Genomic DNA, 25,365 nt, shown 5'->3' with positions numbered 1-25,365 from the left:
CCTCATTACCTGAACCTGGTTACAGCTTGGGTTTTGTCTCGCTGCATATACCGTCAGCTTCAGCATCTTGACATTTTTTTTATCGGCGATACATCTGTTGGCCCTACTGCGCTCGGTCGTCTGCCCACTTATATCCCGGGACCCCCAAAACCACACATCAGCCTCTTTGGCCTCACTTGGTTTTCGACGACGCAGTTGATAAAAGTGACACCTCGTTCTGTCATCGCCTTTACCCTTGCCAAAGGTACACCCGGTATCTCCTTTTGGAATGGAACAGACAGGTCCTCCCTCTCCAGCTCCCTCGAATGATGATATCTATCACGACGGCCTTCATCATCTGATTCGACACAATAACGCGACGTCATACCCAAGAGATCAGCCTTACCCTGAAGATAATCTCATGGGGCATCCAGCCTCTCAGTCAAGGTATGGGACCCCAGACCCACAGCATGATCGACCACACGACCACCCTTCGCCGTATTCCCACCGCGCCCAGGATGGGCAAACCGTGAGTCTCCCGCCTATTGCGTGTTTTAGGCTGTACTGACGGTCTGACAGCCATATCAGCCAAGCTACGATCCAACAGTCACACCATACGCATCAATGAGCGGCATGACACATCAGGTAAGATCCATAGTAATAGCCTCCATGCTATCGACAGTAACTTATGAAGAGCGGCACAGCCCTACAGTACTCCGGATACGTCGCCCCCAACGCCCTCCCGGAGTTCGGATATGATTACTACCCGTAGCGGGTTGACCATTCAAAAACGAGCGACGACGATCAAGCCCCTCGCTGCCCACGCCCCTCGAGTGGAGAAGGCTTCACCGCGAAAGAAAAAGGAACGCAGCAAAGTATCGAAAAAGATGGACGGCGTCCAGAAGCCGCTAAGTGAGCTGGCGCGAGAGAATCCGCAGGTTTTTGTGGCAGACATCAACGCCTACGTGAACAGACCAATCGAGGAGCGTCTGAAAGAGGTCGAGGAGAGCAAAACGCCGGGCAAGATCAAACGCCCCATGAACGCATTCATGCTCTATCGCAAAGCATACCAGAACCTTGCCAAAAGCCTCTGCACACAGAACAACCACCAAGTCGTTTCGCAAGTTTGCGGCAGTGGATGGCCATTGGAGTCTGAACTGATTCGCCAGCAATTTAACGACTGGGCCAAGCTCGAGCGCCTGAATCACCAAGAAGCTCATCCGGGTTACAAGTTTACGCCTTCGAAACCGAAACCTAAAGCCCGGGTGGAAGACGACCAGCCGTCAGATGATGGGAACTTGGACGGCTTTGACTGGGCTGCAGGGCCCATGTCTTCGAGGGGTCGGGAGATGAAGGCACGCAGGCCCCAGGGACAGTACGACGCCCCACCTTCGATCTATCATTCGTACGCTGGCGCCGCGGGAAGTCCGCCTTTGGGCTTTGGTATCCCATCTCATTCAATGTATCAATACAGCAACCCTGGAAAGCCCCCGCCGGCTCCTTACACTCACAGTGGCCTACCACCCGGTCAGTATTACCAACAAAGCGTACAACAGCGACATGATGGTGTTGGCTTTGTAGAGGACGTTGTGATCAGAAGGCCTCAATCACCAACCATGGCGTATGCCTCCATGCCGCAGAGTGAACGACATGACGCGATGGGGCATTTTGGTCATTTGCAGCACCATGTCGGCGGATTGGAGTCATTTGTTGACACCGGAATGATTGGTGCGGACGCCTTGCCGTACGGCGCTGGTGGTTACAGTGACCCGCTTCTGGACGGTCACCACAGATGGCCGAACCCTCTCGATCTGAGTGACGCCAGGCAGGACTTGATGGACGGAATTCCCGGAGGGATGTACGACGATTCTTACCTGGACCCACAGTTGCAGTTGCTGCGAGGCCAAGATAGCAGTTGGAAGGTGGAGGAGCTGGACGGAAGCCATTTCAGCAGTTGGATGGATCCGTCAGAGTGATCGCCAGAGTACTCTTGAGCTTACGGCGTTTTTTTTAGCAGCATTCCATCAATTGCAACAAACTTCAAGGATGATTGACTAAGGGAGCGGCAGGTCTCCGAATTAGACTGGATCTGGAGTTAGGGGCGGAGTTCCTTTTACTTTTGTCCTTTTTTTGGGCACCAAGCTGGAGATATGCGACACGCCTTGCATTTCGATTCTTAGATGATGATAGCTGCATTTACGGTTGCGGCGAATTGTGCGTGGTGTGCGGAAGTATGGAATGCTAGACGGGCGTTCCTCGATTCGTTTCCGGACATTAGATGCAAAGAAAGGACTGCCACTTGGACAATATGATTGTTGGAATGTGGTTCAGAATAGTACATAAAACCGATATATCGATATTTTCTTAAGAGCATTATCGATAATATGGTTTGTGCTATCCCACCTACCTACCTAGGTAAGTAGGTAGTGTGTCAACTGGGTATCTTAGTGGAGGTATGCTTGGGCACCTTAGGGTCCTGCCAAGATGTCCCCCATTGAGGTATCTACCTTATGCGACTTAGGTAATCAAGAACAACCTCGCTCGCCAGCGATGTGCGCTATGATGCCACCCCACACAAGCTACCTGCGCTCACTCGCCGACCTCATTAATTCTTGCCTGTAATCCCGCGATACTGGACAACTCCGAAACCGATCGAGAAAGGGACAAAGCTTGCAACAATCTCAACAAAAACAACAAAAATCTCTCAGCTCTCTTGCCTGGTCTTCTTAACTAAACAGCACCACCCGCCTATCAAGATGACGTGGATCTCCCGCTCCGTCACTGCCGTTGGACTTCTGTTGCTAAGCCATGCGTGAGTCGTGGATTCATTTGCAGAGCATCATCCTTCGTAAATTGCTGACGCGTGCCGTTTCTCTTAGTTGTTACTCTGCACAAGAACACTCGACGCTCCAGTCCTTCGGCGCCACATCATCTCTGTCCGCGACAAATCCAGGCACCTCGCTTCCCGCCGATATTGTCATCGAGACAATCGTCGCAACTCTTCTAGTGTGCCTGGGCATCATCACAGGCGCCTCCAATTTCCGACCGATTCAGTGGCGCGTGTGGGCAGGCAAGATTGAGCGCGAAGGTGAGGTTGGATTTCTGAACGGCAGCGGAGTTTCCGACAATGACTACGTTGGCAACCCATTTCGCATTCTCGAAAGTCGGCCGGGTTTCGTCGATATTCGGAAGGAGAGGCGCGAGTTTGCTGAATGGATCAAAGATGGCGATAAGTCCAGCACAAGCTAAATATCAATCCGGGAAAGGACTGTCATGCGGGGTCTGCTCCATGTCAGGTGCAGGTCTGAGAGTGTTAGCGACGCGGTAGGGTCTACGCGAACTGCATAACGTGTCCGGCCACGCGTGCGTCTTGGTGACGACGACGCCAGAACGGTCGCGGCGCAGAGGTCACTGCCAGTCTATGTATTCTTTATGCCGTCCATCCGCGTTTCGGATGGTGGGATGGCTCGATTCGTCATCCTATCCGTTCAAAGAGCGCTGCGTTGCATGTAACATCGCTGAAACAACTTGAGCGCCCTTTTTTTCACTATTTTTACCCGATATAGTCGTGTTAGTATGCCGCTCATGTCTCTATGCTAAGGTTTCAAGTAAAACGAAGTCTTGGCCACCTTGCATTACAGAAGTCTCACCGAGGCATTCCCAACTGGCAGGCGCCTACTCATTCTCATCCACAAGAATTGCCAATTAACAACGTGTTGGCCATGCGGCAAAATGGAAACATCAAAACACAGCAGCTCTCTGCGCAAGTACCGTCTCCATGTCTTTGCTTGTATTGCTGCGTTGGTATTCATCAGACACAACCTAGGCAGCAGCCACGCGATCATGCCAATTTGGTAATCAGTTGCGTCATGGGGGTGCGTATTTCCCTAAAGGCAGCAGCACCTGTGGATCAGTCGTTTCCTCGTCTCCTTGATACATGCCTACCTTTCCTACCGCCTTGGGCAAGGTAACTTAAAGCATGGGACCTTGGTGAATATATTCAACAACAATAACGAACTCCTATGTCAATCGAGAATCCTGTCGTACGACATCGACGTGTAGAAGCTAACACGCGCTTAAAGTAATATCTATCAAGTTTCTCCGCACTATAGCAACTTTGCACAGTCGTGTCCCAGATGAGTTGACTGCCCTGCCCTGCCCTGCCCTTCATTCCTGCAACGCCAATAGGACACACTGTATACCTCCGGAACACACCATCACGCCCTTGCTCTAGATGAAAATGCCTGCGTTCGGCAGACGATTCTCTCATCACCAGCGAGCCCGCGGGGGCTCGAGCCAATGCAGAGGCCAAGTCCACAGCCGCGGACGAGGTCGATTCTCGGGGGTAATTGACGTCAAACGCAGAACTGACGAACGGTTATCAAGCGATCTATCTCATATGCCTGTTCGCTTTGAAGGGTCTCGTTCTGAGCGCAGTTTCCACGCGAATCCTCATGGCCAGCAAAAAGCTCTTCCAAGCACGCCACATGATGGCTCAGATGAATCCTTCAACCGCCCCTCTCGGCCTCCCGAACAGGCACAGGTATATGCTCCTGGAACCACTGCCGAGAATCACGAGAACAACGAGAGCAACGATTTTTGCGAGACCGCCAATGCAGAAGAAGTCGTTTTGGCCGTCAACTTCATGGAGACGGGCAATTTAGGATGCGCCTACTTTGCCACCAACACCCAAGAGCTACGGATCCTTCACGATATGCAACATGCCGATGTTGATGTTTTAGAGGCTCTTTTGGCACACGTCCAGCCTACAGTCGTGTTACTGCCCCTCAAGACGCCAGAGGCTGCCGTGAGTCTATTTGAAATGCATGCGAATATATGGGATGAAGGTACCTGGACATGCGACTGATTCATTTTTGCAGTCGCTAAGTCTTGTTTGTGTAGGCTCCAGGCAATGCTCATACGCGATACGAATGCTGACCTCTGCCGATTTCAGTCATAGCAATGCTGTGAAGCGACTTGCAAACCTAACATTCTCCTCTATGTCGGCTCCAGGAGCTGTCGTACGACCTGGTCTCGCTAGTAGCACGACAAAGAGCTTCGAATCCACCTCTGAGCTACGACTACATTCTGCCATCATCGGGGTTACACGACTGAGCTCGTTTATCGACCTCGATAGTCTGTCATCGGTACGCTGAATTCAAACTCTCATATAAACCGTGCGAATATCCCTCCTCACCCATCGTAGGTCGCTTGTGCAGGGGCAGTTCTCGGCGAACTCTCCCGGCGATACGATGGCCACGCGGATGATCCAGGCCACATAAGCTGCCGCGACTTGCAAATGTTTTCTCTGAGCGACTACTTGCTCATCAGCAATGACACAATGTCATCCTTGCAAATATTACGGTCAGAACCTCACCCTAACAGCCAGGCACGGGGTACAGGCAAGACTTCTCAGGGGGGTAAAGAAAGCCTGTCGATATATGGCCTATTCAGCGCCTTGGCGGGAACCACACAGGGAAAGACAAAACTCCGTCAGATAATTGTCAGGCCTACCGTCGACCTCAATTTGATCCACGAGAGACAGCGGACTATCTCGTTCCTGCTGCAGCCGGGAAATACTGAAACCTTGGACACAATATGCCGAACTCTCCGCAAAGTGCCAGATATACGACGAAGCATTATAAAGCTTCGGAAAGGCGTAGATTCTACGTCTTGTCGGGGATCCTTTGATAGAGGTGTATGGTGGACCTTGAGGCGGTTTGTTTTGGGCGCTTTGCAGCTGAGAGAAGCGATCAGAGGACTAAGCCCAGTGGGCGAGATCATCTTAGTTGAGACTGTAGAGGACACCCCACAAGACCAATATTTATCAATATCATGCTGACCAGAAGCACAGATCGTTCGCGTAATATCCCCGAACACCATGAAAGAATTGGGCGAGGCTGTGGGTTCAACCATAGACTTCCGCGATTCTAGGCCAAATTCTCGAGTCACAGTCCGGTGGGGGGTTAACGAGGAGCTTGACCGACTCAAGCGAGACTACAACGGCATGGAAGATTTGTTGAGTCAGGTGGTATCTGATCTTTCTAATGAGCTTCCGGAATGGGCACGCAACATCGTTACAAGTTGCATATTCTGGCCACAGCTTGGATTCTTGACCATGGTTCCGCTCTACCCTGATACCGAAGAGCCAATGTACGACGGGCAGGGCCTGGACTGTGACAACTGGCAGATAATGTTCTCTGCGGAACGGAAAGCGTACTACAAGAACCGTCGGATGCGAGAGCTAGATGCGCATCTAGGCGACATGTACGGGGGTATTCTTGGTAGGCCAAGTGATCTCAAGCTGTGTTGACACACTGACTAGAGTAAAGATCTCGAGGTCGAAATCCTCCACAACCTCGCCGTCGATGTCATGGTACATGAAGACGCTTTACTGGCCGCCGCCGACATCTGCGGCGAGCTGGATGCTTTAGTGGCAATGACGCTTGCGGCAGGGAAGTATGGTTGGACAGCACCAAAGTTGACGATGTCGAATGTCCTAAGTATCCGCGCTGGCCGGCATCCACTGCAAGAACTGGTGTTGCCTCTTTATATCCCTAACGACTGCTATCTGTCCGGAGGCGAAGATTACGAGACCCCGGGCCTTGGACATGAATCCCGCAGCTCAGGACATTCACCGATGAGCACCTCTACATGTGCCAGCATGACCGTACTAACAGGGCCGAATCATTCGGGGAAAAGCGTCTATCTGAAACAAGTTGCTTTGATCACTTACTTGGCTCATGTTGGCAGCTACGTTCCTGCGGAGGAGGCAATCGTTGGCCTGACAGACAAGATCTTAACGCGACTATCAACACGCGAAACCGTCTCAAGGAACGAGAGCTCGTTTGCCGTAGACCTCAAACAGGTAGCATTCTGCCTCAAGTCAGCCAGTCGCCGCAGTCTAGTTCTTGTTGATGAGTTTGGGAAGGGAACTACAAGCGACGACGGAGCAGGATTGATGGCAGCCTTGGTCAACCATTTCGTTTCGCTGAGGACCAAGAAACCTCGTGTACTCGCGGCTACACATTTCCATGAGATTTTCGAAGGGCGCTATGTCAGTAAATCTCCGTACCTGACGCTTGCGCACATGGATATTCGTCTCGACTTAAGTGTCAGCCGACTCGACAATCAGCTCGTATACCTATACAGACTGTTACCCGGATTCTCTACGGAAAGCTTGGGCGCTTTGTGTGCAGCGCTGAGTGGGGTTGACAGCTCAGTCGTTGATCGCGCAACATTATCGGCCATATCCTTTCAAGTAACGAGGACTTGAACGCAGCATACACTACGCTCGATGCCGAAGACTTCAGTAGACTGAGGGATGCTGAGGATGCCGCCCGACGTTTTCTCAACGTTTCGCTGCGCAACCTAGCCATAGGTGTCGTCGGGGACGTTGGGCACGCCCGGAACACTCTGAGGGGTGTTCTCTACGAAGACACAGGCTCGAACTGTCACCTGTGAGAGACTGCTAATATGGCGATTGTAATAAGATTTCGCTTCAGCAGCATCCTACAGTGTCCTGCACAGATGGGGAACTGAGAAGTTTTGGCTCGCAGGACCTTGAGCGTCCAGAAAGGCGGCTCGAGCACGAAAAATATCTCATGGCTTACATTGTCCTATTCGCACCTCAAACACAGCACTGTACATTATTGCGTGCAATAGGATGCTAGGATCGCTGAGAGCACGTGAACCTGATACATTATATTGCTACGCCAGCCGTGTTTGAAGCTTGGGCCTCATTCCTGACAGAGGCAAGGGCGAAGGATGCGGCGAAAGGGGTTGGGAACCGCGTTGAAGTTGCTAGTGTTCCGTCAATGCTGATCTACGCACGACGTACTATCAACCAAATACATACGTACATAACCTAGAGTATGTGTTTAGACCAAACAGCAACATCATGACCGAGCGTGCCGCATAGTAGCAGCACCTTAGGACCTCTGTTGATGAAGTCCCGAATGGGCCGTCGAGCCAGAAAGCCATGGAACTGATGCTTCGTTTCCCCCGCTTATGCAAAAACTAAAAGAAGAGGAACCTCATGACAAAGAACAAGGTTTGATCATGTAACGCAATCCCATTGAAAGACATAATTCGTGACATCGATGGTTCCCTTGACTGACGGACAAAAATAGACGCGGGATACGTCATTTCAACCCCAAAACCCAAGCATGGCGACCCCGAAGCCGGCTGCGACAGCGCCGCCAACGGGGTATGCCGTGGGCTTAGCCAGTGACCCTGACTCGATTACAACTCCGTTTACTGAAGTGGGCTGGTCGCAGTGGGACGGTTCGAGGCCGAAGCAAGCTTGGGAACTGAGGCTGGAACAGACAGGCGTGGCCGATGTGCCGAGACTGGGATGGTTGGCGGCGACAGTAGTACCCCCTCCACCGGGAACAACGATTGTGACAGCGAAATCATTGCTGCCCCCTTCTAGTTTCGTGACGCACGTGTCGTAGTTCTCTGAGCATTGGCTCAAGGCAGATGAACATTCACCTTGGTCGAGAGATGTCGCCATGTAGGGGAAGGGAAAGAAGCTGTTTGCAACAAACGAAGCAGCCGCAGTCGGTTGCCCGGCTGGAGAGTCTGGCGCTGTGCCTGTACATACAGCTCTGTACCATCAAGTAAATTAGCCCTGCTGTCGGATGTAGTCTCTGAGGCGATTCAACAGCTTACCCGGAAGGACAACAAGCCGGTTGATTGCTGTCGTCAAGTTCGCAAACTTGGTTGTTCTGACAGCAGATGCCGCTGAAGTCTGTGCCTAAAGAAGTAGAGCACAAGTATGTGCCAGCGGGGCAGTCGGCACTCTGTCTTCGAAAAAGCTGGTGGGCTGCTGCGTAATTGTCCGCTGATGGTATATCTAAAGCTGCTGTCGAGGGTGTTGTTGGGGTTGAATGTGACCCCGCTGAGACAGACAGCCAAAGGGAAAGCCCCAAGTGCAATTGTAACAAGCGGTGTTTCGCTGTAGTCATCGAGCGTAAGTTGGCTTGTAGGAGCATCTTCAATATGGGGCTCTTGTACAGCTGGGAGCGGGGTAGAGCTAAGCGGGCCGATCGATACAACGCCAGAAGAGCGCTGTTAGAGCTTGTGGCAACTTTGAAAGGGCGTAGGTGACGAAGCTAGGGAATCGCAATCGTTAACCGGGACAAGAAAGATATGGCCGATATATGATGACCTCAATGCCGCTAATACGAGTGGCTGGGCGAGTGCTGGGTGGCTGGCGAGCACACAGAAGGCCCAGCTTGTGCAGGCATCAGGGTAGGTAGATTGCATGGCAGGTGAATGCACTACTTGATTGGTTGAGTAGCCTGAGCGATGTTGGCTGGGCAACGAGTGTGTCTAGCACCGTGGTAGAATGCCCAGAAAGTGTACTCTTCAATCAACGCGAGTCTCGAACATGAGCCAAAATCTGCCTCAATCGACCCAGAGCCCTCATATCTGTTGCTGGGCTGTTGCTTATCTGGTCCCCTGTGTCGTTGAGCTCATTGCGGGCAGCTTCTGCAAGAGGCCCCAAGTCTCCCCATACTTCATCAGTGTAGGAGCTGAGGACATGTCTCCAATCTGCGAGCCAAGTGCTTGTGGCCCGATGAGGATCTCGAATACCAAGATGCTGATAGCTTGCATTCCTGTCGCCCGCGATCAGGAAGTCTGGCTGAAAATTTAAAAGTTCGTCCCAACCCTGGTCTATTCGCTCCAAGGTTTGAGACTGGTCCTCCCCGAAGAGAGCCGACCTCAGCGTTGCGATTTCATGTGGCGACAGGACAGGCGTTGAGTCCAAGCTGTCACGTGTGATGATGTCTTGGGCTTCCGGAACCGACAAAAGTTGTACTGCTTCAATGCCATCGCGACTTGCTTGCACCTCCCATTCTGATGGGCCCCCAGTGAAGCCAGAGAAAGCTGGGCGCATCTGGTTCACGAGCTGGTGGGTCGATGAAGATCCTGGGCCGACTGACGATGAAGTCGTTGATGTTGGTGAATTGATGAAGTCGTTGTACTGACTTTCTGAAACATGACTGTGCTCAGGGCTGCTGAATTTGTTGCTGCCCGTGTTTCCTTGCCTCGAGAGGGGCGGGGATAGCGAGTTCGCTGTCGCTGCCGCAGAGGTGAATGTCCCGCCAGATGATTGTTGCTGTTTATCGCTAGAAGTAGTTCCAAGCACTGCACTCTCGGGCTGTCCACTGATCACTGTGCGGGATAGGGCCGTGGTTGAAGCCTGGAGGCGAGAGACTAGCGAGGGCGTTGGTATCGTTTTGACTTCTGAATCCAGGGCGAGAAAAACGTCTTCTGTATCATGTTCCTTGCCTTTTCTCGAAGCCTTCCCACCAGGATCGTTTGAAGTTGTCATAGTTGCGTGTCGACAGGTGACAATTACTCAAAGGATGTCGAGGAAGATGGAGGTTATGTGCTAATGGGCATACTTTTACCGAGGCTGGCACATTAGCTTAGGTAGGTAGGTACCTGGCATATGGGTGCAGTCGGCACCACGGTTCGTTCAGCCGATCTAATCGATACGGGACCCAACGGATATGCATGCACTTGGTTTAGATGAGCGAAATTCCGTTTTCGGGGCGATGTAGTTATACCATAAGAGTCAATCGACATACGGTTATCCGTTGTCTTATCATTATTTATGCTGTGTACCCAGGCATACTGGGTGGGGCATTGCCGTCGAGGTAGTGAGGTCCGACCTAAGCAGACACTGGGACCACCGCCCATCCCGCACACCACACTGCTGCACCACGTCGAACCCAACCCACCTACCTGACCTCAACCGCATTACTCGACGATTACCACCACCACGCCCAGACGCCGCCCTGCTGGTATACACCTTTCCACCCGCTTCCACTGCTGTAGCCCACACTGACTGAGGTAACTGGTCACCACCAGTCTACCTTGATAGGAGGTAAGGCAAGCTATGACTGCATGCCCGTCGTCTCGGGGCTGTCCTTTGGCTTCAACTTCCCTCTAGCCTTCCGGTTCCAGGTCCCTGCCCCTCCACCCAACCAACACGCACTTGCCCTTCCCTGAGCTGCACCATCGCCGCACGCGCGACCAAGCCATACCTACCTACCTATCTACCTACTGAAGCCAGTGTCTCCAGACAAGGTAGCTAGTTGCCTTATTTCTTGCCTGTTACCTCGTCGCGCTACTCGCGCATTTCGTCACTGTTTGGTAGTTGCTCGCCGCCTTCCACCGCTTCTTGCTGTCGTCCTCGTCCCCCATCCAGTCCTTCGATCACTACTCGAACGCAACTGACAATCGACGCAGCTGCCGACCTCACGAATTTCCATCTCTTATCGCTCGCCGACCATCGCTTGTAACACTCGCACGCACGTCACCCTTTTTCTCTTCTGGGCGCTTGAACCACACAAGCACCTACCTCAGCATTCTTCGCTCACTCCGAGGTGCTCAGCTCCGAAAGACAACTTGCTTCCGAGGACGATAGCTGCAGAACCACTTTTGGACCTGGAAAGTCCACGCTTCTAGGCCAACCATTTGCCACACTGTATTCTTGAGGCAAACGTGTCTGTCTGTCGATTCCCAGTCGTACTCAACTCTACCCCTCCATCGGCACTCGCGGGAAAAATGGTAGACAGCGATACGAACTCTCCGACATGGAAGTTCACGCAGTATGACGCCCTCTCCTCTTCTTGCCCATCCGCCTGTCGTGTGCGGGAAACGTCTTGGGATTGAGCTGACCAGCACTTGACAGGTGCTTCGGCGACAAAGGCGATGTGGAAGATATTACTGAAGGTGAGTTGATCCCCACATGATACTAGAGCACAACCCTTTCCAATGTCGTGGAAGTCTGACGTCTGACTCCTTGCAGCCGATATCATCTCCACCGTTGAATTCGACCATACCGGCAACTACCTAGCAACGGGAGACAAGGGTGGACGTGTTGTACTTTTCGAACGGAATGAGACAGTAAGTGGCCAACATGCAAATTAGGTGATCGCGTTCTTATTGACACCCATTCTTCTAGAAGAAGACATGCGAATACAAGTTCCACACAGAGTTCCAGTCCCACGAACCCGAGTTCGACTATCTCAAGTCCCTTGAGATCGAAGAGAAGATCAACAAGATCAAATGGTGTCGTCGACAAAATGCATCCCATTATCTTCTGTCGACTAATGACAAGACTATTAAGCTATGGAAAGTCTTCGAAAAGTCACTAAAGGTTGTCGCGGAGAACAACTTGTCGCACGACCTCACCCCAAGCAATGTCGCCGGCGGCGGCGGCACCCAGAGCGACGCCTCCCATCTCAGTTCAGAAACGCAACTGACCTCAAACTGCCCCGCCTCACCCACCATGATACTGTCGTCGCAGCCGTGCCGCGACGGACATACGCCAACGCTCACGCGTATCACATCAACAGCATATCGGTGAACAGCGACGGCGAAACCTTCATCAGCAGCGACGATCTTCGCATCAACCTTTGGAATCTCAACATCCAGGACCAAAGTTTTAACATTGTCGACATCAAGCCCGCAAACATGGAAGAGCTTACGGAGGTCATCACTGCCGCCGAGTTCCACCCCCAGAGCTGCAACTGGTTCATGTATGCGAGCTCGAAAGGCACTATCAAGCTGGCTGACATGCGCGAAAGTGCCTTGTGCGACCAGCATGCAAAGTGTATGTTTAACGTTTACTCCTGAATTCTAGTATCACTGTGGTAGCTAACTTGAGTCCTGCTTCGTAGTGTTTGAGCAAGAAGAGGATCCTTCATCTAGGTCGTTCTTCTCCGAGATTATCTCATCCATCTCGGATGTGCGTTTCTCCTTCGACGGACGCTACATCCTTTCACGCGACTATCTGACAGTCAAGATCTGGGACATAAACATGGAACGACAACCTGTGAAGACAATTCCGATCCACGAACACCTGCGACCTCGCCTTTGCGACACATATGAAAATGACAGCATTTTCGACAAGTTTGAGGTCGTTTTTTCTGGCGATGCCAAGAATGTAATGACAGGCAGTTACAACAACAACTTTATGATCTACCCTACGGATCCCGAGAAGGAGGTTGAAGTCGTGTTGCAGGCCGACAAGTCAGCCTTCAAAGCGAAGAAGGTTGGCGTGCCAACACCGATCAACGCAGCAACCAGCCCTACGTCGACAAACGGGAAAAAGAGCGGATCGCGTGCTGGTAGCCCAGCTGCTGGGGCCCAGGGTCAGAGAATGCGTAAGGAGACGGATGCTGACCAAATCGACTTCAACAAGAAAATTCTGCATATGAGCTGGCATCCTTTCGAGGATAGTATTGCCATCGCAGCAACGAACAATGTAAGTTGACTTGCCCTTCTTGAGTTTTGCTTTGGGGGGTCCCAGCTTCTTTCGAAGACATACTAACTCGTGACCTGAAGCTCTTCGTCTTTTCGGCCCTGTAAGCTATACGAATTGCATCGTCGAAAGGCTATCCGTGCTGGGCCGCATCATGTGGCGCATGCTGTCAGTGTCCGTGGTCCAGATATCGTCGATCTCCCGACAGCTAATAGATCATGCTGCATGGGTCTTGTCATTGTGAGCACAACCTTAGCTAAAAGAATGTGTGCACCGTCAGCGGACGAACGTGGTTCTTCCGATTCGGCTGTCTTCATATGATACAAGCTATATTGGCAGACACAGGGTCGAGTAGATGAAGAGAGGGGGGCCTGGCTGAGAAGACACGTCTGCCAGATACAGCTGTGCACACCTAGTGAGCATGCTTACCAAGGTGCTCTCTCTTCCGCCCCTCAGTAGCGACTTGATAGCGAATAAGCCTAAAGCAAAGTTCATGACAAGAACAACTCTACAGTTTCTGTGCATTGTCTGTGGTTTCTGTGTAATTACCTAGGTAGATGTGAGCCGTACGGGTATGTCGGAATCATTGTGTCTTGACCCCTGTTCCGGGCTTCGAATAAGTCCCCTACAAATACTCAACTTGGTTAGAATGGGGGATTATGGTGGGGCGACACGTTACCACCTGCCGACCAGTTACTCACTAAGGCGTCGTGCGGATTAACGGGACACCTCTGTCTCCAGAAACTGAGCCCCCAGCGCTGGTCCGTCGCCCCTCATTGGTCATCCTAGCATCCTCTCTGCATCGTTCGCTCCCACGGTCAACTTTCCTTTCATGTCCCGACTGCGTTGTAGGGCGAGACCATCTCGATGACTGCAAGCTCGACAAGCAGAAGACGTGGTCCGCCGCGGGGCACCCACGAAACACCTGTCACGGAGAAGGCCCAATCGACTACTCGACAAACAGGCGCTATGCAACCCCTGAATACTGTCAACGAAACGGCCGACACTGACCACATCGACTACGAGAAACAACACGGCGAGCGTGACATGCAGGCATTGTCGCAGGGGCCCGCAACGCTCGCAAGACGCTTAGCTGTCGATGCTCTCCCACAATGGCTTGCAATTGGGGTCATGCTCGGATTGATCTTTGGTGGCTGCTGTTCTAATGTGCGTAGCTTGTTCCGTTGCACCATTATGCTCGATTGGCGAAGCGCATCAGGCTGATCTTAACGATGTGTAGGTTTACGCTCTTGAAGCCATTATCAAGTCAGTTTGTAGCTTATCAATCGCCATTTGCAAACACTAACCTTTGATGCCATTAGAGTTGAGCCTTCGAGCGGTATGCCCTCCACGAAACCATCTCGTCACGATCACAGTCTATATCTGACATCTATCAACCAGGCACGCTCTTGACATTCGTGCAGTTCTTGTTCGTAGCTGTTACTGGGTACATCTCACAACTTGATCGCTCGCGACCACCATTGTTCATTCGGCCAAACAAAGTTCCTCTCCGCCGTTGGATGGTGAATATTTTACTCTTCTTCAGCATCAATGTGTTGAACAACCATGCGTTCAGCTACGACATATCAGTCCCTGTTCACATTATCCTCCGATCTGGCGGAAGTATCACTACTATGGGGGCAGGATCTTTGTACGGCAAGCGATATTCGCGCATACAAATTGTCGCCGTGCTCCTGTTGACCATAGGGGTTATTACCGCGGCCTGGTCAGATTCACAAACAAAGGTAACAATTCATCCACGACCAACGAGTGATGTGGCCTGTATCACAGTTGTTAATGATTTTTTGCCTCCGATAGAACACTACAGAACCAACTGAGGCTAGTGCTGAGGCACGAGAAGCTAAGCCCACATTCGGGACTGGCCTCATCATTCTTTTCGTGGCTCAAATTCTGTCTGCAATTATGGGTCTCTACACAGAAGAGACGTACAAGAAGTATGGTCCTCATTGGAAGGAGAACCTCTTCTACTCTCATCTGTTATCTCTGCCGCTCTTCTTGCCCTTCCTGCCTTCTCTTGTGAGACAGTATGGAAGGCTGGCCAACAGCACTCCCCTCTCACTCACACCGTGGGCGGCTGGCAAGTCCGAACCATCTGTCGACGGAACTTCTGTTTATCTGAGCGGAATCCAAGTACCCAGCCAGCTTGCCTACCTTGCTATCAATGTTCTAACGCAGTACGCATGCATTCGAGGCGTCAACCTTCTGGCAGCAGCCTCGTCCGCCTTGACTGTTACAATTGTCCTCAATATACGGAAGCTGGTCAGTTTGTTGTTGAGCATCTGGTTATTTGGGAACACCCTTGCCACTGGAACGTTGGTAGGGGCTGTAGTGGTGTTTGGGGCTGGAGGCTTATACTCGCTTGATTCCAAAAAGAAGCCAACGCGAACGCAGCCGAAGCAAGATCCCGATTTGAAATAGACAAGCTCACCCAGCTTCAGGTCACATAATGAGCCCCGAGGTCAGACGAATGGCATATTGTCCATATTGTGGTTGTTACAAACTTGGCCTGAAATGGTGCTGTACTGAGGTGAGTCAGGCTCAAGGGCCAAGCAATTAGTTTTGAGTACCTAGGTTTGGTTCTCTGGAGGCTTGTCCAGTTAAAACATACCCCCGTAAAAGAGTCTTTTCTTGCTCTCACCAATGTTAATGGCTTGTACGACTCAAAACTTCATCATTTCGGTAAGGAGTGCAGCTACCGAGAAAATGGTATGGTATTATGCGTTTAAGCGAAGCTCTATATGTACTTAGGGGGTATCGGCGGACGCCGCCGTTGGTCAAAGCTCAGACACTACCAGATCGATTTCAGCAAAGCCTCAGAGTGGGACGCTCGTAGTTAGGCTGCCTGACTCAATCACAGGGTCCTTCAGGTCCACCAGCTTGTCTGCTTTATATCAGGGCTATATACTCTGGCGCGCCCATGCGACGGCGTACCTGCCCTTGACCCCAGCTCATACATTTCTTTCGATCAACTCATCAAACGCTCAAAAAGGTCGGTCCTACCAAAAAGAATACGACGGTGAGAGCTGCGTGCCTGAGTAGGTTTATCACTATGGCTGGTAAGAACTTCTCCTTCCCTGTTCGATCCTCCACGCATCTACTCAATACGGAACCGGTTCCATCATAACTAGTAAGTTCCCTCACCCGTCTCGCTGCCTGCGGACTTCCTATAGCGCAAATTTGACTGACCCCTCTTTCAGACGTAATCCTCTCCCTCAAAGACCCCATCGTTGGCCTATCGTCGCCTAAGCGGGGCTCATCTTTCCCCAACCCCGATGTAGAATCTGATGAAGAGGGCCAGGCGGTAGCGCAGGGTGTCGATGGTGATTCAGACACAGAGGAACCCTGATGGGGCGGTGAGAGGTGGCGATTCCTCCCACGCGCATTTCGACGAGAGTCCGGCGAATGGAGATCTGCAGGAAGGCATGCTTCCGCGTGACCTGCCCACGCGCACTACTTACTATGACCCTGTCGCTGAGCGTCAGTTGAGTCAGACGGATGCCAAATTGTTCTATCAGAGAAGTCAAATCGGTCAAAAGAGCATTAGCGGCAGCCCTATGGTTACCGGTCATGAGGCTTACGACCACACCAGCCAACCTCCACGCATTGATCATAGACTCGGAGAGCCAGCTCTAGGCTCTATCATGCAGTCTGTCGCCAAATTAGAGTACGAAGGTCAGAGCCCTTCTCGAGGCGATGTGTTTACTGTCCATTCGGGCAAAGCACCTCTACAAGATCAGGCAAAAATCCTGGAGGAGACGCCCCGTCCCACTGCCGGCAATGAATCCAATGCGGCCCTGGGCGCCTTCTCTGACACTGAACCCCACATCACATCTGAGCTCAGCTCCATATCGAAGGACATACAAGACATATTGGACATGAGACGGAAATATATCGAACTCTCTCTTCAAGGTCCTGACGACAACCCTAAGGATCAAGATGACTGGGAGATCTACCCACCACCCCCTGAGCCAGCCTGGGCTCATCAACATGGGACCAGCGCGGGGCTTGCCACGTCTGGCAACAGTGCAGTGAACAGCCTGCAAAGCAGTATGGTGCTACCAGCAGCCGCCACGGGCAGTCAAGTCCCTGGGTCAGCTGACCCCGACATCGACCACACTCTCAAACGATCAAGCAGGAAGAGAAAGCCTGGACAGAATGTTGGCGAGGACTTCGTACCAGAAGAGCTGCTGCCAGTTCCTGGCGTCACAGAGATGACCTTCAAACTTGATGATAGCGGTGTCTATCAAGTTTTCGATAACAAGGATGAAGAAGCCAATGGTCAACCTCTGGTACAAGTTCCTACCATCCGTGAGTTCTACATGAACCTTGATCAAATTCTCAGCCTTTCATCGGATGGGCCAAGCAAAAGCTTTGCATTTCGACGTCTTCAATACCTAGAAGCCAAGTTCAACCTCTACGCTTTGTTGAACGAGTACCAGGAGACAGCAGACAGCAAGAAGGTGCCACATCGAGACTTTTACAACGTCCGAAAGGTTGATACACACGTTCATCACTCCGCCTGTATGAACCAGAAACATCTCTTGCGCTTTATCAAGAGCAAAATGAAGAAGTGCCCGGACGAAGTTGTACTTTATCGCGATGACCGCCATCTCACCTTGGCTGAGGTTTTCGAAAGCATCAACCTCACCGCCTACGATCTCAGCATTGACACCCTCGATATGCATGTAAGTCGTCATGGCAGAAGTGGCTGGTTAAAGGATTCCTGTCTGTCCCTTACTAATTGATGTCAGGCACACACCGATTCTTTCCATCGATTTGACAAGTTCAATCTGAAGTACAACCCCATCGGAGAATCGCGGCTGAGAACAATCTTTCTCAAGACTGACAATTTTATCGACGGCCGCTATCTGGCCGAAATCACGAAGGAGGTCATTGCCGATCTTGAGTCAAGCAAGTACCAGATGGTTGAGTGGCGAATTTCCATCTATGGCAGGTCGCTCGATGAATGGGACAAGCTTGCCGCTTGGGTCATTGACAACAAGCTATTCTCGCACAATGTGCGGTGGTTGATTCAGATCCCTCGTCTGTATGACGTGTATAAAGCAACCGGACTCATGGACACCTTTGAACAGGTGGTCAAAAACGTATTTCAACCTCTCTTTGAGGTTTCCCAGGATCCGTCGAGCCACCCTAAACTCCACATCTTCCTGCAGAGGGTGATCGGCTTCGACAGCGTTGACGACGAGAGCAAAGTCGAGCGCCGTTTGTTCAAGAAGTTCCCTGTCCCGAAGGTCTGGGATTCCAAACAGAACCCGCCTTATAGCTACTGGGTGTATTACATGTGGTCCAACATGGCCTCACTGAACGCACTACGCAAGCGCAGAGGATTCAATACCTTTGTACTGCGTCCTCACTGTGGTGAGGCGGGTGACAGTGAGCATCTTGCCGTCGCAGCACTCTGCTGCCACAGCATTAGTCACGGTCTTTTGCTGCGCAAAGTTCCATTGTTGCAGTACATCTATTACCTGGAGCAAATCGGAATCGCTATGTCTCCGCTCAGCAACAACGCTCTCTTCCTGGCATACGAGAGAAACCCTTTCTACCAATACTTCCGTCGCGGCCTCAACGTCTCCTTATCCACGGACGACCCGCTCCAGTTTGCGTTCACTAAGGAGCCTCTTATGGAGGAGTATGCGGTGGCTGCGCAAATCTACAAGCTCAGCTCCGTAGACATGTGCGAATTGGCCAAGAATTCGGTCAAGCAAAGTGGATATGAGAAGTCTGTCAAAGAACAGTGGCTCGGTCCGAACTTCCATCTTCCTGGCAAGGCCGGTAATTCGATGGAGAAGACCAATGTTCCCGACCGCCGTGAAGATTTCCGTCACCAAACGCTGCAGCAGGAGCGAGACGTGTAAGTTGCAAGGCCCCAAGGTATGCAAGCAGGTACTAATATATTGCTCAAAGGTTACAGCAATACATAGCCTTCAATGCTCGGCATGACACGGACCCGAGCGGCAACGCACAAGGGCAGAACACAGCAAAGCCTGCGTCAGTTACGCCGCAGTACGTCAACCAGAATGAGCCTGCTGCGCATGAAGGCGCGGTTGTCGCAACTCCGACACGCATGTCGTCGATGACGGAGTCGCCAGGTCTCACAGAGAGCTTCAGTGACGTTCATATTTCGGGTCGAGAACCAATCATTCTGCCTGGTGTGGTAAGCAGAGGAACAAGAAGCGACAGCCTCCGACCAGCAGAAGGGTCTTGAATGGGACAGGAGGCGTTGCTGTTTAATGTGTCGTGTCACTGCAGGTCCCACAAAATTGTACTCGCTCTAGGGAACCTATGGAGGAGCAAGGAAAATTTGTCCTGGCTATCGTGTCAGATCACCATCGTTGCCAATCAAAGAAAAAGATACATTTGTTGGGTGCTTTTCCTACTGCATGGTAGTGGCAGGTAAATGTAGTTGGTTATGTTAAATTGCACTAAGATGTATGCGAGTGGAGCGATGAAGACGTCATCTACAAAGTGCTCGCCTATGCGTTCCAGAGAGGGCGGGAAGCACTCGGATTGAATTCAATATTGTCTAGATGAGTATCCATATGGCGTAGAAATGGATATTGTCCTGCATAAATACGTGCAAGTGGGTAGGCCCCGCCCGCCGCTCCTACTTGTAGGTAGGTAACTGAATCACTTGTCGGCTTTGGGTACCCCCTCCCCGGCCCCTTTGTTACATGTTCATCTTCAGGCCCCAAGTCTAGAACCAATTGGGTGATTCCCGCCTGTCCCGCCTGTCCCGCCTCGTCGGGCTTGTCAACAGCTTGCCAACCACCAGCTCCAGCCTGTCTGCTAACCTGGCTATTGCCTGCCAGACTACACAGGACAGGCTCAAAGTTGGTCGGAGATCCTGTTCTGACAGTAAGTCGTACCTGAATTTCAATATTCCTATTCTGCCCTAGCTGATGGCCCTCTCGCGTGACAAACAGATTGACGCCATCAACCGAACACTGCCGCGCGGTCTGCGCCTCTTCCAGACACCTTCCTCATAAACAAGAAGACATCCAGCATCAGCGAGCGATTGTCTCTGCGACACATTCTCCCCCGCACTAAGCAATCGGCCGTAATATTCTACATACTCTGTGACCGTTCATTCGATGCACGCATGCTGCTAAGCCAGTTGGACATCGAGAGCCACTCGTCGTTGACGCATACTCAATGTAGGACCCCCTTCGGCCCAGTAACTACAACCTCTCGCATGGCAAGCACGTCCAACTGATGCGCTGATCAAACAACCACTCTTGTACGCTATGTGTACCTGTGGACTGCTTCCTACTTGAGGCAATGTATCCCCCCATCTACAGGTGCTGAGATCGTGCTTCCAGGTTTTGTTGACCGTGTTGTTTGCCAGATCGACCGCCTAAGTTTCGAGTTTATTCTCTGCAACCACCACGAGCACACTATACGAGACCAAAAGTCGCCCATCCGCGAACAGCCGATACTTCTACGTACTTCGTCGCCCTTAACAAGCACGTCCGCTATCTAACGTCTCCAAGCCGAGGCCGCGAAGCCCGAGTTGAGGTCATCCCTGTTCGACGTTCCGAACCGACGACATGGGGTTCCAAGCCGTCTGCAGAGCTCTATATGACTATGTGCCGCAGGCAGATGCCGAGCTAGCCATAAGCGAGGGTGATTTGCTATACATCCTGGACAAAAGTTCGGATGACGGATGGTGGAAGGCCAAGAAGAGGGCCAACACTGACGATGGCGATGAACCGATTGGTTTGGTACCGAACAATTATGTGGAAGAGGCAAGATGGAGATGAGTACAAACCAAACAACTTCGACACGGGCTAACCGTCTGTACAGGCCCAGCCGCAGGCAAAAGCTCGCGCAGTATACGAGTATACTCGTCAAACTGACGAAGAATTGTCTTTTCCGGAAGATGCTGCGCTTTCAGTCTACGATGCATCAGATGAGGATTGGATACTTGTTGGCCTCGGCGACGAATATGGCTTCGCGCCCGCCAACTATCTCGAAATGCAGGATGTCGCCACCGAAGCAGCCGCCGTTCCACCTCCAGGTCCTCCGTCCTTGCCAGTACGCCCGACACCGTCCGCAGTGGACGAAGACCACGATTCTGCCGATCGAGCTGCTGCCTTTTCTTCTTCGCCCCCGTCTTCTCATGGCAACCCAGCTGCTGCCTTGGCAGGGGTCATGCAAGGACGCTCGGCACCTTCGGCAGCGTCGCCACTGACAAGGTCGCCCACATCGCCGTCATACCACGCTGCAGACGAAGACGACAGAGGTAGGATTCAGTCCCCCGAACTACCTACCAGGCCACGTTCTCAGATCAGTTCTCCCCCGCCGCACGACTCTGTACGCAGGCAGACCCGCATATCCGATACAAATACCGCCGAGCCACCGGCGCAATATCTCGCGTCGGGAGGGTTCCATATGTATAACATCAATGAGATGGTGTCGGTCATGGGAAAACGCAAGAAGATGCCAACTGTTCTGGGCATTAATTTAGCAACTGGAACCATCCTCATCGCGCCAGAGAGGACACAAGACGGCCCCACGCAAGAATGGACAGCAGAAAAGATGATTCACTATTCGCGTGAAACAAAACACGTCTTCTTGGAACTCGTCAAGCCGAGCAAAAGTGTCGATTTTCATGCCGGCGCCAAGGACACGGCCGAAGAGATCGTGAGCGCTCTCGGTGAGCTGGCTGGAGCTGTTCGAGCTCAAGGACTGCGCGAGGAGATATTCGCCGATGCTGGCAAGGCTCAGAAGAAGGGTCAGGTTCTTTACGACTTTGTTGCACAGGGGGATGATGAGGTTTCAGTATCAGTTGGCGATGAGGTCATCATCCTCGACGATGCTAAAAGCGACGAATGGTGGCAGGTGCGGCGACTGAAGAACGGCAGTCAAGGTGTCGTGCCGAGCAGTTACATCGAGGCGACTGGCATAACCTCGCCAGCAACTAGGGCATCAAACTCGAACGCTGGTCTGTCTACAGTCGAACAGAATCGTCTGGAAGAGATTCGATTGACCAAGGAAGCCATGAAAGCTGCCCAACACGATACACAATCACAGGTAGGGCCTGGTATGCCACTGCCTGAACGCGGCAGTAGTCTTACGGCAAGAGAAAGTGTTAGTAACTCTGGGCAGCGGAGCAAGCGCGAGACAGGACGAGGTGAAGGGAATACACAAAAGAAATCCAGTCAGTCGCAAAGGCCACGGCAAGTCATATATGTGTTTGCTGATCGATTGGTAGAACCCGACGCAGCCAAGGTTCGAACTTGGACTGATCGGTCAAAGTCCTTCAGCGTCGACGCGCAATTTCTCGGCCTGAAGGATGGCAAAATCAATCTGCACAAGATGAACGGCGTCAAGATTGCAGTTCCCATCGCCAAAATGTCACTGGAAGACCTCGAATACGTCGAGGCTGTCACTGGCATCTCATTGGACGAAGATAAGCCACTCTCCAGTGTGAAGAGGAACAGCAAGACTCCCGATTCTCGTGGCACATTCGGCGCAGCCTCAACTGTCAGGTTGGGAGCGGGCGCATCTGTTGAACAGCCACCACAGAGGCCAGAGTACGACTGGTTTCAGTTTTTCCTGTCATGCGACGTTGCTGTGGGCGTATGCGAACGTTATGCACAGGCATTTGCCAAAGAGTCCATGGACGAAAGTATACTTCCTGACGTTGACGCCTCGGTGCTGCGCAATCTTGGCCTTCGCGAGGGCGACATCCTCAAAGTCATGCGTCATCTGGATACAAGATTTGGCCGGACAGGTTCACGCGGAAAACGCAATAAAGATGGTGCTGGCTCTGATGATGATGGTGGTGAAGGTGGTTTATTCTCGGGTCCTGGCGGGGCTTTGCGCAATAATACCAGGAAGGGCAGGCCTGCACCTGCTGTCCAGACGAGCGACGTGGTAGATGCACAAGCATTCGGTGCCCGAACAGGGAACAAAGCACCGGAGTCTCAAAATGTGCAGACTCGGGATGGGAACGGCGACCAGTCCAAGGGGGGTTTCGATGATGATGCTTGGGATGTCAGGCCTGGCAAATCGGCCGAGGAGCCCAAGAAGGTGCAAGCGGAGCCGACGAAGCCGACGCCAGCGCTGGCAGGGTCCATGCAAGAGCTCTCTCTCCTTACGGCACCTCTCGAACCAACAAAGCCACTGTCGAGCCAAACATCGGGGTCCAGTCCTGCCACACAACCGCCAGCGGTAAGCCCACAGCCGACTGGTGCCACGCCTGCTTTCTTTGCACCTGCCAACATGCAAAACACTCAGCAAGCTCAACAACAGGCTGGGCAGCGTCTGCGTCCTGCTCCTCCCCAGGCCTCGCCCACCCAAAGCTCTCTTGTGCCTCCACCACCAGCCCGCCCATTGTCAGCTCCTCAGTCGGCGCAGAACAGCGGATTCGCGCCTCCAGCACTGGCCCCCCAAATGACGGGTCTGAACTATCAGACACGGGTTGCTCCTCCTGGCCAGAGTTTGGATGAGGTAACTCAGGCACGACTTCAACAGCAATTTCTTCAACAGCAGCAGATCCAGCAGCAGCAGCAGCAGCAGCAGATCCAACAGATGCAGCAGTTTCCAATGCCTGCGTACAGCGGTCAGCACCAGCTCGCGTTCCCGAATGCTGGAGTACAACCGGCGTCCCAGTTCGTGTCAGCTGGAATGACGGGCACGATTCCGCCACAGGCTACCGGTCCCTTTGGCGGCATCAACCGCCAACCCCAATTCTCTCCTATGCAGCCTCAGGCGACGGGCTATGTTGGACCATATCCACAGGCGCAGCCCTTCAACCCGCAGCCTACGGGTACCATTAACAGTTTCTTGCCACCAGCCTTGGAACCACAACGTACTGGCCTGCCTCCTTTCCAGCCCCAACCAACCGGCTTCACTGGCAATGGTAGCGCGGCACAGATACAGCCTCTTCAACCTCAACAGACAGGGCCTGCTCCTCCTGTGCGATTCGGAGTCACGGGGGAGGCCAAGAGGCTCGCGCCCCAGCCCACAGGTCGACGAGCAAACCTGTCTCAAGCCAGTATGTTAGCTCCCGCTTCCCATCCTCCTCAAAGCAGAAACTGACTCTTCACAGCGCCTAACAACCCATTCGGCTTCTAAAGCAGGTTTTTGTTTAGTCGCCGTTTGTACTCTTTTGGTTTATGTCCCAACTGGAGCATGTGCCTGACCACCGCACGAACATGAAGACGTCAATCGGCCGTTATGGTTTTTTTTGACCACAGCCTTGATGTAGATATTCTGGTCGCCGAGATGGTCCGAGATATTGCAAACGAGGCCTCGCGTTTCCAATGTGTTTTGCTTCGCTCTATTTAATAAATACGACTGCTAGAAAAAAGCATCCGGCCAATGTATCCCACCTCTCAAGTGACAAGGTCTCCGCACCAGTATTAAGAGCAATGTGGATGTTGGGGCGCTCTCAACTCAAGAAACACCTGATCATGCCTGAACCTGGTTGTTCAAATAATACCTGCCCCGCTCATACAGCGACTTCACTAGATCGTCCCATCTAGCAATACGTCGTCTTCCTGACATTGGAAACACGCTTCCTATGCTGGGATCAGGCTTTCCTTCTCCGTGGTCGCACTGATGCAGTACCTGGTGCGCTGTCTGCGGCGTGCAGTACAGCTTGAGCTTGCTTCTCCTGACCACCCACTGGCCTACTTGGCTGGAACCGCTTGCGTACCGCGCGGATCATCATGACAAACCAGTAAAAGTTGAGTCCATTCAACGTTAGGTTACTGATAAGATACGCTGCTGCCAGCCACGTCGGAACTGTTGATGAGGTCGTCAAAAATCTCATGGCGTCGGACAACGGGATATTGCTGCCCGGCAAGTTACTTGCCCCCTCCAGCAGCTCAAGTCCAGGAAACGTGTTCATTGCTGCCCAGATATCTTTAAAGACCATGACAGACTGGTAAGTTCCATAGACGAGACGGCAGCTGAAGAAGGTGAACAAAAGTGCAAGGCCGTTGTAGAGTTGAGGCTTTGTGCCCGTCATGCCAAGTTTGTCGAAGAACCAGTGTATGTTGAGGAAGGGCGTCGACAACTCCCACAAGATGAAGACGGGGGCGTAGGAA

General features: G+C 52.2%; 12 protein-coding genes across 12 annotated transcripts; 9 read left to right on the top strand and 3 right to left on the bottom strand.

Annotated features, from left to right (window-relative positions):
- Positions 1 to 6: 6 nt before the first annotated feature.
- On the top strand, positions 7 to 2,303 carry VDBG_05105 (HMG box protein; the record flags this gene model as incomplete). Its single annotated transcript, XM_003003946.1, has 2 exons — positions 7 to 508; positions 674 to 2,303. 2 exons carry the CDS (start codon positions 450 to 452, stop codon positions 1,953 to 1,955), a joined length of 1,341 nt encoding a protein of 446 aa, XP_003003992.1.
- A 243-nt stretch (positions 2,304 to 2,546) lies between these two features.
- Positions 2,547 to 3,613, top strand: VDBG_05104 (conserved hypothetical protein; the record flags this gene model as incomplete). Its single annotated transcript, XM_003003945.1, has 2 exons — positions 2,547 to 2,791; positions 2,859 to 3,613. The coding sequence occupies 2 exons, from the start codon at positions 2,736 to 2,738 to the stop codon at positions 3,226 to 3,228; spliced, it is 426 nt and encodes a 141-aa protein (XP_003003991.1).
- Positions 3,614 to 4,378: 765 nt separating this feature from the next.
- VDBG_05103 (conserved hypothetical protein) lies at positions 4,379 to 4,939 on the top strand (the record flags this gene model as incomplete). The annotated part of the gene is made up of 2 exons (XM_003003944.1): positions 4,379 to 4,786; positions 4,934 to 4,939. 2 exons carry the CDS (start codon positions 4,379 to 4,381, stop codon positions 4,937 to 4,939), a joined length of 414 nt encoding a protein of 137 aa, XP_003003990.1.
- A 921-nt stretch (positions 4,940 to 5,860) lies between these two features.
- On the top strand, positions 5,861 to 7,443 carry VDBG_05102 (DNA mismatch repair protein mutS; the record flags this gene model as incomplete). The annotated part of the gene is made up of 3 exons (XM_003003943.1): positions 5,861 to 6,246; positions 6,307 to 7,091; positions 7,262 to 7,443. 3 exons carry the CDS (start codon positions 5,861 to 5,863, stop codon positions 7,441 to 7,443), a joined length of 1,353 nt encoding a protein of 450 aa, XP_003003989.1.
- A 685-nt stretch (positions 7,444 to 8,128) lies between these two features.
- Positions 8,129 to 8,494, bottom strand: VDBG_05101 (conserved hypothetical protein; the record flags this gene model as incomplete). The annotated part of the gene is made up of 1 exon (XM_003003942.1): positions 8,129 to 8,494. The coding sequence occupies one exon, from the start codon at positions 8,492 to 8,494 to the stop codon at positions 8,129 to 8,131; it is 366 nt and encodes a 121-aa protein (XP_003003988.1).
- Positions 8,495 to 9,248: 754 nt separating this feature from the next.
- Positions 9,249 to 10,383, bottom strand: VDBG_05100 (conserved hypothetical protein; the record flags this gene model as incomplete). Its single annotated transcript, XM_003003941.1, has 1 exon — positions 9,249 to 10,383. One exon carries the CDS (start codon positions 10,319 to 10,321, stop codon positions 9,356 to 9,358), a length of 966 nt encoding a protein of 321 aa, XP_003003987.1.
- A 1,179-nt stretch (positions 10,384 to 11,562) lies between these two features.
- Positions 11,563 to 13,776, top strand: VDBG_05099 (protein phosphatase PP2A regulatory subunit B; the record flags this gene model as incomplete). Its single annotated transcript, XM_003003940.1, has 7 exons — positions 11,563 to 11,606; positions 11,690 to 11,730; positions 11,807 to 11,904; positions 11,963 to 12,245; positions 12,308 to 12,613; positions 12,681 to 13,267; positions 13,348 to 13,776. 7 exons carry the CDS (start codon positions 11,563 to 11,565, stop codon positions 13,369 to 13,371), a joined length of 1,383 nt encoding a protein of 460 aa, XP_003003986.1.
- A 302-nt stretch (positions 13,777 to 14,078) lies between these two features.
- Positions 14,079 to 15,102, top strand: VDBG_05098 (UDP-N-acetylglucosamine transporter YEA4; the record flags this gene model as incomplete). The annotated part of the gene is made up of 4 exons (XM_003003939.1): positions 14,079 to 14,431; positions 14,505 to 14,530; positions 14,587 to 14,603; positions 14,666 to 15,102. The coding sequence occupies 4 exons, from the start codon at positions 14,132 to 14,134 to the stop codon at positions 15,100 to 15,102; spliced, it is 780 nt and encodes a 259-aa protein (XP_003003985.1).
- An 85-nt stretch (positions 15,103 to 15,187) lies between these two features.
- On the top strand, positions 15,188 to 15,703 carry VDBG_05097 (UDP-N-acetylglucosamine transporter YEA4; the record flags this gene model as incomplete). Its single annotated transcript, XM_003003938.1, has 1 exon — positions 15,188 to 15,703. The coding sequence occupies one exon, from the start codon at positions 15,188 to 15,190 to the stop codon at positions 15,701 to 15,703; it is 516 nt and encodes a 171-aa protein (XP_003003984.1).
- Positions 15,704 to 16,230: 527 nt separating this feature from the next.
- On the top strand, positions 16,231 to 19,760 carry VDBG_05096 (AMP deaminase; the record flags this gene model as incomplete). The annotated part of the gene is made up of 4 exons (XM_003003937.1): positions 16,231 to 16,412; positions 16,483 to 17,970; positions 18,037 to 19,157; positions 19,211 to 19,760. The coding sequence occupies 3 exons, from the start codon at positions 16,603 to 16,605 to the stop codon at positions 19,509 to 19,511; spliced, it is 2,790 nt and encodes a 929-aa protein (XP_003003983.1).
- A 1,093-nt stretch (positions 19,761 to 20,853) lies between these two features.
- On the top strand, positions 20,854 to 24,388 carry VDBG_05095 (cytoskeleton assembly control protein SLA1; the record flags this gene model as incomplete). The annotated part of the gene is made up of 3 exons (XM_003003936.1): positions 20,854 to 21,027; positions 21,110 to 24,308; positions 24,363 to 24,388. The coding sequence occupies 3 exons, from the start codon at positions 20,854 to 20,856 to the stop codon at positions 24,386 to 24,388; spliced, it is 3,399 nt and encodes a 1,132-aa protein (XP_003003982.1).
- A 179-nt stretch (positions 24,389 to 24,567) lies between these two features.
- On the bottom strand, positions 24,568 to 25,292 carry VDBG_05094 (DUF887 domain-containing protein; the record flags this gene model as incomplete). Its single annotated transcript, XM_003003935.1, has 1 exon — positions 24,568 to 25,292. The coding sequence occupies one exon, from the start codon at positions 25,284 to 25,286 to the stop codon at positions 24,846 to 24,848; it is 441 nt and encodes a 146-aa protein (XP_003003981.1).
- Positions 25,293 to 25,365: the final 73 nt, after the last annotated feature.

The sequence above is a fragment of the Verticillium alfalfae genome, genomic scaffold (genome assembly GCF_000150825.1).
Source record: "Verticillium alfalfae VaMs.102 supercont1.6 genomic scaffold, whole genome shotgun sequence".
NCBI classification, from domain to species: Eukaryota; Fungi; Ascomycota; class Sordariomycetes; order Glomerellales; family Plectosphaerellaceae; genus Verticillium; species Verticillium alfalfae.
This window is presented reverse-complemented; position numbering and strand designations above follow the sequence as displayed.